At 40.8% G+C, this 16,539-nt stretch overlaps 1 protein-coding gene across 11 annotated transcripts in view; it reads right to left on the reverse strand.

Annotated features, from left to right (window-relative positions):
• ESRRG (estrogen related receptor gamma) overlaps positions 1 to 16,539 on the reverse strand; it is a 378,604-nt gene that overhangs the window by 248,153 nt on the left and 113,912 nt on the right. The window contains exon 1 of one of the 11 annotated variants that reach the window (XM_072333653.1): positions 13,690 to 13,786. The exons of the other annotated variants lie outside the window; for them this stretch is intronic. Coding sequence (XP_072189754.1) covers positions 13,690 to 13,695 — 6 coding nt within the window. The 5' untranslated portion in view covers positions 13,696 to 13,786. Of the gene's footprint in view, positions 1 to 13,689; positions 13,787 to 16,539 lie in introns of those variants that run through there. 11 annotated transcript variants of the gene reach the window in all.

Consider the following 16,539-nt stretch of genomic DNA (forward strand, 5'->3'; position numbering starts at 1 on the left):
TGTAAATTCCTATATTAAAAAAAAATGTAGTGGCCCTTAAGTAGTCAAGCTTTCTCACATAAATTACTCGTAGATATACAGAGATAACTCCAAAAGTAATGCCTCCTACTTAGTTCTACGGAAACTACAACAGATACAAAGCAAAATAACACTATTTGATAGAGCAGATTCTCAGCTATGAAACATTGTTTTTGTGGTGTGACAGCTGTACATGGCCATCAGGGACACAGCTTATCTTTCATATCACTGTCACAACTGCTGAAACCCACCACCTAGCCAAGCTCACATCCACTGTTTGGGCTCTGTAATTGTTCAGCAAATGTTGATGAATGCCAGTATTTTTTTTTCCACATGGGGAAATCCAATGACATCCCTTTTCTTTATACACACTTCCATGTCAGCCACCATTTTGTCAGAACGCCCCTCTGCTGCCATCTATCTCACACAGGAACAACATGTAATAGATTATTGGTGAGAAAGTTCAACATCTACTGCTGTACCACCAACATTTGCCTCTGACATCATGGGCTAACATTGTAAAATGGAAGGCCACACTTTTGGAACATTACTCATGCTAAAAGGTTATTATTACTGTGTATAATTACACCCCAAATTATTTCACATAGGACATTTCCCATTCCCTCCCGTTTGCCTATGCTGTGTCAGCCACCAGAGTGAAGGCATGGGCAATACCTTCTTGCGCAATGTGAAGTACAGGCAATACCTTCTGTGACAAAGCAGTTCACACAGTCAAGACCAAAGTGGGTTAGCTACTCTGCCCCCTGACAGCCTTAGTGCTGAGTGATAAAAACATCTTCTCCCATACCAAGTGCTTATCAAACATCTGTATAAGAAACACACAAGAAACAGTGGTTTCATTTGTCATGTACAAGTGTAGAAAACAGGGCACTGAGCTGGAACCCGAAAGACATGAATTACAGGCAATATTTTCAAAATTGCCTAAGGCCTGGATAATTAAATCAACTCAGGCATAGCTCCCTTAACATTGTTGTGACTAAATTTTTTGAAACATGAGTTCAAGGTCAATGTTGAACAATACCCAAAGACTCTTAAAATCCCATATTTTAAGAAATGAAATCTCATTGTGGAGCAATGGTGAATGTCTCTGAACACCAACAATGTCAAAGTTAAGCACGTAGGTGTACTTGCTGTACAGTATGTGCTATCAGTGATGACAGATTAAAGACCTAAAGACCACATTAAGTGTGTTAGGCAGGTCTCTTGACAGAGTTTGTCTCAATGTACAACCTATGTAGAGAGGCTGAAACACTCAGCCCTACAGACCTGCTTTTCTTGACAACTAAAGAATTGTGACGATCCTCCTCAGAACCTGAGACAACACAGCTGAAGCGCAGACAACTTACCTGGGTAGCTCAGCAAGCCCACAGCCAAGTGTTACAAAGCGTTACATCATCTCATGATTTAGATTGGTTGCTACCCACACATCATAAGAAAGTTTTAGTCTTGTACTAACTCATTTTCACTGTTTTTGTATGTTTTGCAAACTGCTTCATGCTGTACATCGAGTGACGCTGTCTGTTGGCCTGATCTTTCCAGACTACAAACCTCTCAGCCTAGAGACTGTGTGCAGTCTATTTTCCTTCTCCCTTGCAGGAATCAGCCTGTGCTTGCTTATTTCAACTTAACATCAGTTCCTTCAATGAATCAGCTTGGAATAAGAATGCAATAGCATACTCAGTCCATCGTTGTCACAGTGCTTGGTGTGATGCCAGCTGAGGGTTTTTAATTTTGCTCTGTTCAGAGCAGCATTTCTACATACAGAAGCATGTACAAAAGATCACATCTATCTTTGGATTCTGCAGAAACATTCTTTGCAGATTTCCTAGTAACCAAGTTAACTCTTTCCTTAGAAAGAATACCCAGCATCCCAAACATCAAATGAGTGAATGGAAAGCCAGAAATAGAGCCCCGTGGATCAATAGATTTGACTGAGAAAGCGTTTGCATTCTCAGGGGTAGAGATCATTGTGTTTCTAAGTGGATCAGAGATATGATCCTTGGCCACTGTGAATGGAATGGAAACTGGATGCCATCAGCGGGAGAACAAGTGCTGATGTGGTGAGGTAATGCGGTAAGGAATAGAAGAGTGGAAGGAATGCAGTGCCACTGCCCCAAGGAATCTTAAAATAAGCTCAATCTGGTATTTGAATGCTGGGTGAGGGCAGAGGGTGAAAGCCAAAAGAAAAAAAAGACATTTTCACACTGCAATCATTTCTGAAAGGAGGTAAAGTATCATCTATAACTTATTCAGACAATCAGCTTTGCTGTGTTTAGTATTTGGTTCCTACCCTCCCGCTAAGAATATAATGAGTAGGAGACCACCAATCTCTTGCCAACTTGAAGGCTGGAATACCAGCTCCTCACACCAATACCTCCAGCAGAAACAGCTGAGACATTCATCGGTCAGACAGCTGGGGGAAGAATGAACTGGAACATCTGACCATTGTGTCCAGCAACAGCCACTTGCTGAAAGTGCAGGGCACACTGTGTATGCTGTCCATTTTGAGCAGCAACTCACCACACTATCAATCAATACCTGTGAAGCAGCTCACAACTGCAGATTCACTGCCAGCCTGCCACTGACCTGGTGAGAGCCACAGCCTGAGGAAGGAATGGCACGGCTAAGAAAGATGGATTACTTCCACTGGAGCACCTCAAATGGATGATAATTTTTACACGTAAATCTCAAAAGAAAGGTTCTCTACAGCTTCTGTATAGACGTGGCTCCTAATGTTATCTATTTTGAATGGTGTCATTGGAAGTCATGCTTTCGTCTCAGATGCAAGCAGGGTTGCTTTAGAATTAGTTTAATGAGTCTAAGGTGTAGGTGTTTCTGTAGAGTTCCTCTGGTACGTACTGTCTCCTCCCTGGTCAAGATGCCACTGCTTTGTTTATTCAGAGACGACAGTTGCCTTCTCTTTCTTCTATGCAAAGCTGTGTTATTAACCTTCCACAAAAGTTTCTATTATCAGAAATGCCAAGTATAAAGCACAGTTCCAAAAGCTACTACATGGGTAAGAGGCAGGAACTGAATAAAATATTCACATTTCTGTCTTCATTTAGAAATGGCATACTGTAATGCTTGTAATTATAACTATCTTAATTTTCATCTATTCAAAGTTAGTTAACCATTTCACAAGTTATAAATGCCTTAGCCAAAAGATAGAGCCTGATGGTAGGCAAACTCCAAACTGTGGTAAATGCACACACCAGTCACACTGCTGCTGCTGCATGCTATTCCAGAGAAGAATACAGTTATAGACTTAAAGCCCAAATGAAGATAGAATCTGACCAGAGAACCAATGCATAGATTTTATTATTGATGGTTACAAGGTATCTATCTCAAGGGCTAACTAGGGATACTAAACTATGTTTTACATCTTCACAAGTATTTTTTTTAAGTGTTTCCAATAAAGTGGAAAAAAAATAATAATAAAGGGAAAAGTGAAACCTTTGAGGCACAATGCTCAGTGAGCGATACTGGCTTGGCACAAAGCAGATTGGGTCATGTCAAGGAGATGATGATGTGCCATCCTTACAGCCAACCCCAAATTCTCCATATCAGCAATTCTAAATTCTGCTGCTGTTCTACCAACTGCAGGTACTGGGCAAACAGAAAAGGCAGAGGTGAAATGAAGCTCCGCCACGTCATCTGCCTGCATCACACACACCTAAGCAGAATCAGAGAGTGCAGGTCAAGAAAGAAATAAAACTAAAGCAAGACTCATCCTTGCTCCTGAAGGAGCTCTTTTACAGGAAAAAAACAAACCTCACCAGGGCTTTACAATCAGATGATGGCACCCCACGCACCGCTCAAGCACTGTCAAGGGGCATTATACTCAGAAGACAATCCAGCCCTTGAACTCCCCAGGTACTGGTTTAAAATACCTCTCATGAGATCTGAATGCATCCTATGTCAGTATGCTTCAAACATCTAGCTTCACATTTGGTTATGTCTACAAAAACACCAGCTAAGAAAAAAGTGATAATGAAGAATGATTTTAGTCTTTTATTTGAGCAAAAGTTAAACATATGGATCCTGGCACCAAAAGTATGGAATCTGTGATAAAACATATGGATATCCATATGGGGGAACGAGGAAAAAAAAAAAATTAAAAAAAAAGGAAAAAGCTCTTGGCCAGAAATCCTGCTCTTGCATTTTTATCCTGTATGCACGGTGCAGCCCCTTTCCTCTGCAGAGCAGTGCTGCCTGCCGACGGATTAGGATGTTATAAATTCACATGCAAATTCCACAAAATGCTCCACTGTTATCAACTTTATTAGATTTACGAATACAGTCCCGCTTAATTTTTTTTATTATTATTTTATTTTTTTTATTCTCTTAATCCCTTTCATCACTTAATAGCTCAGAAAGCAATGGATTTCGGTAAAAAGGAAAGGCTTATTACAATCAATCCTGTTGCTGTATCTCTCTGCTCGATGCTCAACTAATGAAACTTATTTTTCTTTGGGACCTCTACAGAAAATCCTTTCCTAAGGAAAAAGAAATAATGTTTATTATGCTGCTGACTTGTAATAATGCAACTGTATTACTTCTCTCCTTTGGGTGTCCAACCAGAGGTTTGTAAAAAGCTATTAATCATACTTCACCAAATTCTAGCCTGTAGTGTACCAAGAAGTCACTGAGGCTTGTTTAATACAATATATCAACTTATGGGTCCAATGACTGAGGCTCTCATGGTAACATTCAACTCTGACTGCTCAATGAGTCCTATTTAAGGAGAGATGGTAACACCACCAGGAAGGTCACCTGCATCAAAACAGTTCAGACTCTCCATCACTCAAGTCAACCTCCCACATCTTATTCAAAATATGTCACTTCCATAAGCATTTTAAGAAATCTTAGCTCCCTTCCTTCTACATCTTCTAAATGATGAAGCACGAATAACTGAATACAGGCAACATAGCACATGCACCGACCTACCAAATGTGAAACAGGGACCAAAACACTGAACCAGGGAGAACTCCTTACAGTTCAAAAGAAACAAGAAAATGTTTCCTTGGATTATTTTATTATTAATGCAAATATGTATTTGCTGTTCCATTTTGCTTCTGACCAGGGCTAGAAATGGAAGTAACGTGAGAAAAGTGTCATAGGTGTCTTTCTACAAAGATGAGATGTTGGATGTGTCCTTGGATCAAGCATTTAAACTCCATTTTCATTCTCCAGCTACATCAAGTCTGTGGTACAACATGGTGTTAGGCTTTTCTGCAGTCAATTGACAGTAACATCGGGTTTTCTATAGTGCTGTCACTGCCTTGAGGCCAATTCCAGGACCATCCAAGGAAGTCACATTACACCATCAAGTAAGCAACACTAAACTGGGTGTCTTCCCAATCCAAACTAGTTATTTATGGCTCCTTTATCTTTCTTATCACAAACAGTACAGTTACTCTTAAATAAGTTACTAGCAGATGTTTTTGTTGTTTTGTTTTTACTAAAGAAGAAAGAAGGAAAGCAAGGGCTTTGCATATGGATACATACAGAAACCATAAAACTTCATCCTTCAAATACCTCACATGGTTAACTTCACTCATGTGAGTAAACTGCTTGTGTGCTAAAGATACTCACATGCAGGAGCATTTGCAAGGCTGAGCCCTAAAACCATTAAATTAATGGTGGAAATATATAAAATATATAACTGATGAACAAGCGATTAAGGATTCTTCTCAAAAGTAGGTAAAAAAGGGTTATCACTCAGGCAAGCTCTCTCTCCAGTGACTGCTCCTGATTGATAGATTTGTATAAGGCTGAGCTCCTGATTAGTTCTGAGATATGAATGCTTCAAAATGTAGGAATTAAAAAAAAAAAGACTTTCTGAAAATGAAATGCAATACCCAATTCAATTAAAAGAAAATGCTATGATCTGGAATTGAACCAAGACTTTGGGATAATGCTATTTATTCTGTGCCAAGTTTAGTAGATGTTTTCCAAAATGCCAGTTTACTTGGATTTTATGGAAAAATTGACCTTTTCACCCAGAATAGAGGCTGCTAATTTCATTAAAGTTGTTAGAGATTTTCTCAGACTGCATCCATGCCAATCTGAGTATTTCTTTCCTCTATTTTCATCTATATTCCCCTTGCATGGAAGCAAACTGACAAAGCTATAACTACGGCATTCTGCTTCCTAGTCCTACTGCACTCTCTGCCAATACAGTTATTCAGACTGCAAGAGTACTGCAGGCACTCAGAGAAGCAAGCATCGCCCATTCAAAGCAGACCCTTCCCTGAAGGCTGGTGGTTGCAAGCCCCTGGGTCAGGCAATCCACACTGCTGGCATCCCAGAAGAGCCAGAATCAACTCAGCTGCTGTGAGATGAGCCGAGCCTGTCAGTTCATACAGCAGCTTGAGCTCATCATCTGTATTTACATAGTGCCTCAATCAAACTCCTGCGCTCTGTAAACTATGTTTATTACCCTTCATGAAGGCCGATAGATTTTAGTTTGCTCTCCTTACAGTAGGAGCAGCCAAAGATCTACGCTTGATGGTTATTTTCTGCCTTAATTTTGCCTTTAAGGAGGGAGATGTTATTACTTGCCAAACCAGCACATGTTCACAGAGAGAGTGCGGTCAAGTGGTCAGGAGCAGAGCTGATGTTAATTAGCAATGAAATGAGGAATGAACCAGCATTAGCCCTGAGACTAATCAATGAGAAAATCACTCCAAGCAGGCAGCTTAATGAAGTACTATACAGCTGTTTATTTTTAGTCCGTTTTAGCCTGACAACAAAATCCCTATTAATTAAACAACAAAATATCTAAAATGCATTTCCTTCTAGGGCCTTGCAATAGCTCTTTTCTCTTGTTGCCTTGTTGTTGTTGTTAATTATTCCATTTACCTATACCTTTCCCTGGCCACAATAGGTACGATCAGGAAAAATTAAGGCAGGTCAAGGATACTTATAGCTATCATTGGCATGTATTTGTTCCTTGCCATCACATACCACCCCACAGATGACCTAAGGCAGGGTCCTTTGCAGTGCTCATCCCGGTGCCTTTCTGCTGCAGTGCTGAAGGACGTGGTGCCCTGCACATGCACCACCACCTCAGGCAGAGGGAGGGACAAACACTGCAACAGGCACATGCTACCTGTGATCTGGGAAAGGCACCTTGGTTCCCTCTGTACCAGGTGCTTCTGTGATGCATGGGGTCCCCTCCAGACCATTCCCTTTGCCCCAGCTCACTGCTGGGCCATCCTCCATACAAACCACACTATTTTCTAACAGAGATGGGAAAATTGCAAGGAGAGGCTGGGGAAGGTGCATAAGATCCAAAGCCTTTCCACTGCAACGCTGCACCGGACAATAGCACTGTGATACAAAACTGATATAGCCAGCTGAAAAATTGTGAGTTTGGTACAGAATAACGCAACTCTAAAGTGTGAGGCTTTGATACCTTCTTTTAGAAAAGTAAGTTCTTCCCGATGCTTTCCAGCAAGCAGACACTAAAGTATGTTCATATGACAGTAAGATTTGTTTGGTTTTTGACTTGCCATTAGTAGCAGGAGCTCTAACACCAGCAGTAACAAGATTTGGAGATGCAGGCTGCACCCATGGGAGAGCTGTGTGGCACCCTTCCCCTCCATATGCACGGGTGAAAGGTTGACTAAAACCTGCTTTTCTAGGAAGGGTTAACAAAAAAAGATACACAAAACTGTGTTTTAGACAGTTCAAAGTTTGGTCAAAGTCCTTTCTGAGACTGACAGACTTAATTCAGGGATTCAGAGAGAGGAGTTTCTTAATCTTTCCAGTATAATCAATAAGCCATCTCTGAAACTGCATCAGAATAAAAGGAAAAAACACCATCCCATACAGATATGCCCTGAGCTAAACATATAGACACACCTTTAAGCATTTTCTTATCTTCTGTTTTTGCCTGCATGTTGCGCAAAGCAACATAGTACGATCCTTCAGGTGAACTCTGCTTCCCTATACCCAGAGAGAGCAGCACAAGCCAGAGAACAGCCCTTTCCCAAGAAAAAAACAACTTCAAACTCACATTATCAGCTCCTCTACAACAGAGAGGATTCCTAAGTCATATTCACCTCCTGAAGATGGAGACATTACAGTAAATGTATTCATTAGATCTCAAGTGACAAGCCTTAATTAAAGTGTACTGTTTGCAAAACAAGAACCAAAACTGAAGACGCTCTAGTAAATATATATTTTGCACTGAGCAGAGCAAGGCAGACACTGGCTTCTACCTAACACCCACAACATGAAAAACACTCAAATAGGAGTATTGGATATGTATTTCAATAATATCGTTAGAAGACATTCAACACAGAGTGATAGAGGAATCACACACAGTAACAGATTCAGAAACAGACATATTTGCATTCTTCAACATAAATTAAGTTTCTTATGGTCCCTACTGTATATACATAGAGAGAGAACGTTTTACCAGTTTTTCCTCTCCAGTCATGCCATGATCCACCAAATAAATAATGTTAATGCTTTTCACATAAATAACTCCATCTATATAATGATTACAACTTCTCACAAACTTCAGCTGAACAAACCACCTTGGGGAAGAGAGAAAGAACACAAAATATCTGACTAGCTGCCACAAAGTAGAGGCAAAAAGACTAAAGGGGATACCAGGAAGACCTTCTCTCTCCCTACAGTTCTCTGAAAGAAGGTAATGATGAAGTGGGGTCAGTCACTTCTCCCACTTACCAGTGCTGGTACAAGAAGGATTGGGAACAAGCTGCTCTAGGGGAAGTTCAGGCTGGATACTAAGAAGCACATCTCAGAAAGAGTGCTGAGACATTGGAACAGGCTGCCCAGGGAGGCAGTGGGTCATCAACTCTGTAGGTGTTTAAGGAAAGGTGCTTAAGGACATGGTTTAGTAGGTAATCTTGGTGGTGGGTGGATGGTTGGTTGGACTAGATGAAGCAAAGAGGTCTTTTCCAGCCTTAATGATGCTGCAATTACAATTTATGATCTTTAAGGGCACCTCTTTGCAAGAATGGACTCCATTCAACTGCAAAGTTTGATTTCCGGAGGTTTTGTTTTTTATTATTATTATTATATTTTTTTAAAGCCACAGTGAAGCAATTATTTCTTAAAAAGTGCAGACCTGAAAAACAACATAACCAGCCAGGTAATCCCCTTTATAGTCAGATTTGATAGCTCATGGAAATCTAAACAAAGGCACAATGCTGTGCAACCACAACAGCTGGGTTGGAAATTGCTGCAGATTGTTAGGAGGAGCTGCAAACTAGAGATAGGCAATGAAAAGGTTAGAAATGATAGTTTAGAAAAAAAATAAAAAGACAAATTACTCCAAAGACCATATTCTTTAAATCGTTGAAGCAAAACATGTTTATTTGATTTGTTTGTATGCCTATTACAAAAATGCTACTTTGGGATTCTAGGAACCCAGTCTGTCAATTTTTCAGCTTCTGCACTTTCATGGTTGCTTAGAGCTGTTTAATGCAAATACACTTCCAATAAGAGATTTCATGCCCCTAAATTACACCCAGTTAAGGGCGAATGAAAATGTAAGGTAAATAACTATAATCAGCCATATTATCTTTCTCTTGGCACCTCTCACTTTACAGGCATATTTAAAGGCATCTCTGGGGTCCTATCCTTTTTAACAAGCGGCAGCGTATTTCCTGGAATATTACTTACGGTGCTGTGCTATGAACATTACACAGGTTAAAACGTTACCTAGAGACCTAGAAAGAATTGCATCTGTTGCAGAGCCACGCTTGTTGCCATGTTTAGGAACATTTGAAAAAGACGCGAGAAAATTTTCAACTCCAGGATGAGGAAAAGAGACCAAGACTCATGAAGATCTTTCATATCCAACATTGTTGATCAGCACAGCAATTAAATGCAAGAAATTGAGACTACACACTTCTGGTATTCACTAAGGATACCCTGGAAATCATTCAGGATACTATGGGGAAAAAAAGTTGAAGAAACTTCGGCATTTCACTCTCATGTTATTCTTCTTTGTAGGCTGATGAAACCACACTTAAGAAAGAAAGGTGACCTGAGCACTGTAAGAGACTCACAGTCCCTTGTTACCTCCATGAAAAAAGTACATACCAATAATCAAGCTGCCCACTCAGTAAGAGGAATACAGAACTGGACTCTTCAGAAGGAAATACATCCAAGTCTCTCAATACACATTTTGATTATTTTAAGCATTGGGCAGTTTCATTTTGCTTACAGACTTACTTTGTTTAAAGATGAATTTCTGGTTCTACAAATAACTACTCTTCTGCTTCAGCTAGAAGTGTCCTAGTACCAAATTAAACCAGAGAAACTCTGAAACAATGAATTCATTCAACTTTAGTTCTGTTTAGCTTGTCTCGGATACATCCCAATTGCTGCCATACCTCTATTTACCAACTTTTCATTATTGAAGCTATCGCTACATCATTTGTTTGCAGACCTGCTTATGCCAGTGTTCTGTTTTCTCCTAGCAAGTCACATTTCATGCAGACATTTGTCTTTTGTAAAGCAGCCCCCCAAATTCTGCACCAATTTATCCTCCCCTAACCCAACTCCCACTCCCTCAGCACCAGCAGAAGGTCACATTCAGCAAATTAAGCAATGCTTGTGAACAGAAACCATGCTAGATGCTGCATAGCGATGAATTTCTCCCCAAATAGTTGAAGAAAACATGAGAGGGAAAAAAAGTAGCAGCATGAAAAACAGATGGACAGACTCTTGTTTATGTGTCACTTACTGACACAAAGTAACCCTTGGAAAGCCACAAGTTATCTAAGCCTTAGCTCTCCCTCTATAAATGGTTATGATAACAGCTTCACAGTGTGAAGTCCACTTTTCGTAATCCTCAAAGTGCTGTTGAGAAACAAACTGGTATAACTAGAGATGTGCCTTGATGAGAGTACATTGCACTGTTAGATACATCGGCGCCCAGGACAAGTCTTCCACTATTACCTTTATGTTTCTGCTACTACAGTACCCCACCCCCCACCCCTCCCCACATCAAATCAATAAACAAAATATTCTTCCATCTGTTTTATCTGCAATTGTATTAAATGCAGATGGAAATGTGACTTTCAGATATCTGGGTTTCTGTTACGTGCTCACCTAAACTTCATCCCAGTACCTGACAGAAGGAAGCTGTACACAAGACTTTGATTTTTCTTTTCCAATTGGAAGACATTAAGCACCCAAACTCTCATAAAAGATCTGAGGCAGAAGCTACATAACACACCTATGCAAGCAATGTTTGTCCCCCCACTTTTAATACAGACCTTAATGATCAAGAGATCAGAAAAGTGTCAAAGGAGATAAACCAAGTTATCCCTAATAATGCATCTAGGTCTCATCACCAGCAGCAGCTGATCTGCAAGCTTCAGTCCAGCACCAGCGATATACAAAAGAACTTAAACGTCAATACATTGAATGGTTGATTCACCGGGAGAAGTCAGTCATTGCATACTGAGTTTCTGTAACAACTAGCAATGCTTTGAGGTTCTCGTGATGAACTCTGCAAATAAAAGTGCTGCAGGACAAAGCAATTCTCTTATTGTGCTCCAGTGTTTGTTTTCTGGACATGTAACTTCTAGAGGTAATTGAAATCATGCTTTGCAGACACCACAGTAGGAGATTAAGGAAGAAACTTGAGAAAACTCCTGTTATTGCACACTAGGAGTGAGTGCTGGCACATATCTTCATTTAAACTGTGGCTACCAACTCTTCACATAGGTATCTCCTGTAAACATCCACCTCATTTTAGAGCAGTTCAACCATCAGCTATTCCTCCAACACCACTCTATCAGACAAAGTCAGTCAGTTGTCCCACCAGCCTGAACTGCAGCCCTCAACAGGGGAAGGCAAAGAGGAGTCATCTCAACACTGCAGCAATTTAGCACATATTCTAACACTGTACTTTCTGTTTATGTAACTGGAGGGGGGAGGAAATAATCTTTCAGGATCTTCCAAAAGAGATGCCTAGGAACAAGGGTACAGCTTTAGTACTTGATGGATATGTCCTTAACCACCAATGACTGGCTCTTAATCTCTCATGTGACACTGTGTAGCCCGTAGATAGCAACAGATCAGGAAAAAAAAAAAAAACAACTAAGTCACATCTATGAGACACATTATTGCCTTTAGCCACAATTCTTCGACCTGGCAGAAGTAGGGTTTAAGCTGTCCCTACAGAAGCTTCATTTGTCCAACTTCCAGTTTCATATCTCCTTCAGTCTCATTCACGTCAGCCTTTGAAGAACTGCTTTTCCCTGATACTTTCTCCTTGTTTCCAGACCAGTTTTCAATTCCAGGTCACAAACTACAGTGAAGTCAGTGTGGAAATCTGGTTGGTCAACAATGGAAAATAAATTTACAGCTAGTTTGCTTCTTAATGACCTACAATTCATTGAAGAATATGAAATCATAAAAGCTATGGGCACTGTCAAAAACAAAGCATTCAACAAACAACTGCCACTGTCCCTTTAAAGAGTAACAGGGCAGCAGAGAAGAAAGTCTGACACGGGCAATAATAAAATCAGCACACATCCTCCACAACTCCCTTTTGGGGCAGATAGGCCCAAGCTCTTTGCTAATCAGAACATGTCATTCAATGATTTTCACATCTTTAAATTACCAGACACACACGGGAAGGGTGGAAGAAGCCTGTGCACACACCACCAAGGCATAAGCTTTTTCTGCCAGCTCCCAGGGCTCGGACACCAAAGCTGATAAGCACGAGCCACAGACTGGAAGTGCACTCCGGTATCAGCGTGCAACCTGACATCTGAGCCTCCAACTCAGCTTCCTGAATTCCCACATCCCACAGTGCCACCACAGATTGACAAAGGAAGGAGAGAGACCTATGAGTTTTATGCTCACAGTGTACACTAAAGACAGGTTGTGCAGAAGGTTTCCCTAAATTACTCCTTATCTTGTTTCCTTATAGATGTACCTTTAAGCATATTTTCTTCCAGTGATGAGGGGCCTCCTCTGCACTCATTTAGAAATGCTTTGACCTTCAGACAAGAGACTTCATGTCCCCGCAGGGACTGATGCTCTTCTCTCTTGAGTCTACAGCCAACTACCACAGGATGGATGCTGCTCTACCAGAAACAGAATTTCCCACACAAGTTTCCTTTGGGTCTTTATCTGGTGGCCACATAGGTGATGTTAAAACAGTCCACTGTACTTTCTATTATTTTTTCCAAGACACATCCCAGGATTTGTGGACACACTCAATTCCTTTCACAGGGCTGATTTAAGGATGCCATGAACTGCTTAACAAGGTGCTCCTTCTCCTAGCCTAGTCTTTACATGATCCATATCAAGTTTATTGCTCTTCAACACACTATGTAATCCTCCATGTAAGGGAAATCTTGACTTACCACAAACACATCTGAAAAATGCTAAGAGTATGAGTATCTGAAGGAGTAGGATTTAAATATCATTGCACAGCCCTGGATACAGACTTTATGCTTAGGATTTGAATCCTCGAAGTTGCATTGTAATGGCAAGTTTCATCTCGGTTTTAGAACAAACTTGTAAGAAAAGAAATGTAGATGTTAGATAAGCCATAAATCTGATTCACAAGTTTAAGTTTCTCAACTAAAAACAAACAAACAAGAAATCGACTTTGAGATATAAAGTTAGTTCAAGACATACCTGCATACAGAGGACACTCTGATTAGCAGTCAGCTTGAAGTCACAAATGTTGATGTTAAAACATAATAGCAACTTCCAACCAGTTCCTACAAATGGGTTTGCTTTGAAATAAGTCTCTACTACAGTGAATTATTGCTAGTTTGCAGCTTTGAAGGCAAAGTTCTCTGGTAATTCCAAGTGTTCTCAGATCCTCACCCAATTCTGATCTGTAGTAACAGTTGTGACTTTCAGTGTGGAAAAAAAAAAAAAAAGAAATAAAATAAGAAAGACATTAAAACATACACAACCCTCTACTAACAGTTATCAGGGCAAAGACTTTTTTTCCTAGAACTGGTTTGCATGATAACTACATGGCTAGTGTACACTTAGAGATCCTGAGTCTGCATCAGGAGATCATCTAATTAGCTATTTGCATGCACAATTACCTGATTTGTACAAGCAGTCAAGGTGATTGTACATGTAAATTAAGCATGGATTTGCAAGACTTACTCATCTGAAAAACTGCAATTTTACTTATTTTTAAGCAAAAATCAACAGCTACTGTAGACAGACTGCTGACTTAATATCCCTATGGCTCATATATTCACTGAATTTTACAAACACTCCTCTTGCATCACTTCTGTGCACCACACTGCAGACATATACATGTGTGTTCATGCCAACTTGTGTTAGACACACTCATGGTGCTATCCAGCTCATACAGAAACTGTGACCTGCCTCCCAATGCAAGCAAATATTCCTTGTCTCCTAGAGGTACCATTTTCCCGTTATCTCTTCAGTGCTGGGATCTGCTGAGCTTAACAAAGTAAACGCGGTTTTACTTATCACACTGAGCTCAGGAAGCTCTACAAGGAGCAGAAACCCAAACAACTGTGATGCAAATACTCAACCTGGAGCCCTGAAGACTTTAATGTTTAAAGCCCCACTGCTGCCATGCTGACTGGCTTGCAAGGGGTTTTCAAACACAAACAGGTCATCCACATTTAATGTGAAGCTGTACAGTAGCTGCTAAACAAATGGATGTTTATATCACTGAGGGTTGAGCACGAATTACAGCCTGGAACACACAGCTCATGGGAAAGGCAAGTTCCCCTACCGCCCCATACCTTTAATCTCTTCTCCCAGGGTGTCTCCTTTAGCTGTGAAGAAACTCAGGATTGTACATGAGTTCAGTAACTGACTAGTTTCAGGTAACTTCAAGTATAAGAACAGCTCTGCCTCCTTGAAGTGGCAAAGGAATAAAAAATACTCAGTTCACCATGGAGAGAAAATGTTAATCCTGCCAAATAGGGATAGAAACCATAAACTGATGAAGACCAAACAATATTTATGCTGGAGCTGATGAAGTAACCAAAACAACTTTACTTTAGTAGCAGTCTGGGGATGACACATTACAATTTAGCTAGCCATGAAAGCCTTTTACAAGTATAGAAAGGCTCTGTCCCTGCTTCTATCCCTCAGCACACATTACTATGATGACTGTTGTACTGTTGTTCACAGATTCTTACTTTCTCAACTAGGAGATGCTCCCCCTGACCTCAGGCAAACTCTATTTTAGATGAATACAGCACAGCTCCTTCCACTTCATCTCCCCTGCCTCTCATCACTCGTACTCACTAAATCAGGATCTGCTTCCAGTCAGTGGTACTGATGTCACGATACACTTACAGCTTCCTGTTCAAAGGGTCCACATCGCATCAGAACTGTAAATTTTAAAATCTCCCCCAGTTTTCTATCAGTGCTCTGAGCTGTGGAAGCACATACTATCCAGTAAGGACCTCTGGAGGAACATCAGGGCTCTGCTGCACAAGCTTAGCGCAGCTGCTGTGGGTTAGTAACAGCCAAAGAGACAGGACCAGGGCTGCAATACTGCACAAGAGCCTTCACTTATCCACCAACCCTGGAAAAGCCCAACTCGTTCTTCCACAGCTGAATATTTATGCAACACAACGGCTTTAAGAATGGTAAGCACTGTGTTAGATCCTTCTTCTGTGCTTGCCCTGTAAAGAAGTTCAAAAGCTAACTCACAGAAGCACATTATCCTTTTGTTACATTAAACAAAGGAGGCATGCTGAATGTCTGCTCACTGAGAAATTCAAAGTACTATAAATACGTTCAAAATAGGAGTCAAGTTGCAATTCCACATCCAAATATAATTCAGCTCCTTGGAGACCTGGGAAATACAGAAGAATCAACCCTGGGACTTCTCATGCTCAGGGGTTTGAGTGTTTCTCTGGGAAGGCTCAGGTCAGTCCTGTGCTGTAGGAGCAGCTCCTGCAGCTGGAACATCCGAAGCAGGGAGCGCTCCATGTTGTAAACTGCTCATGCAGCAGGACTGAGAAAAAGGCATCTCCTGGTCACCGGCTGTTCCTGACTACAGGAAAATGAAAATACAGCATCTCCGCACCTGTTCACCTGATGGTGAAGGAAGGAAAAGCCATTACCGAGTGACAGGAGACGAAAAACCAAAATCCACTTCAGCAACTCATCCCAGCACTGGTGATTAATCTCACACTCCCACAGCCTGATGCACATTAACCAGATAATTAATAATTTCTTTAGGGACTCCAGCTCGGCAACTGTTTTATCAACCTGCACAGCATTAGGAGAGATGCTGTGTTTGTGATCAAACTGCTGGAACTATGGAAACCTTCTACAGGAACAGTAAAAGCCTGAGAGCAATCTGTGGGCCCAGTTTTACAAGGAACAGTAACATATGTGCAAAAATCAAAGCTGCTCCTTTGTCAGTGCAGTCAGTAGACTCAAAATCGGAGTGAGATCAGCATAATAAGAATAATTAATAGCAATGCTCAACTCCCATCTTTCCCCACTAGAAGTGCTTTTCTGTAT

The sequence above is a fragment of the Excalfactoria chinensis genome, chromosome 3 (assembly GCF_039878825.1).
Source record: "Excalfactoria chinensis isolate bCotChi1 chromosome 3, bCotChi1.hap2, whole genome shotgun sequence".
NCBI classification, from domain to species: Eukaryota; Metazoa; Chordata; class Aves; order Galliformes; family Phasianidae; genus Excalfactoria; species Excalfactoria chinensis.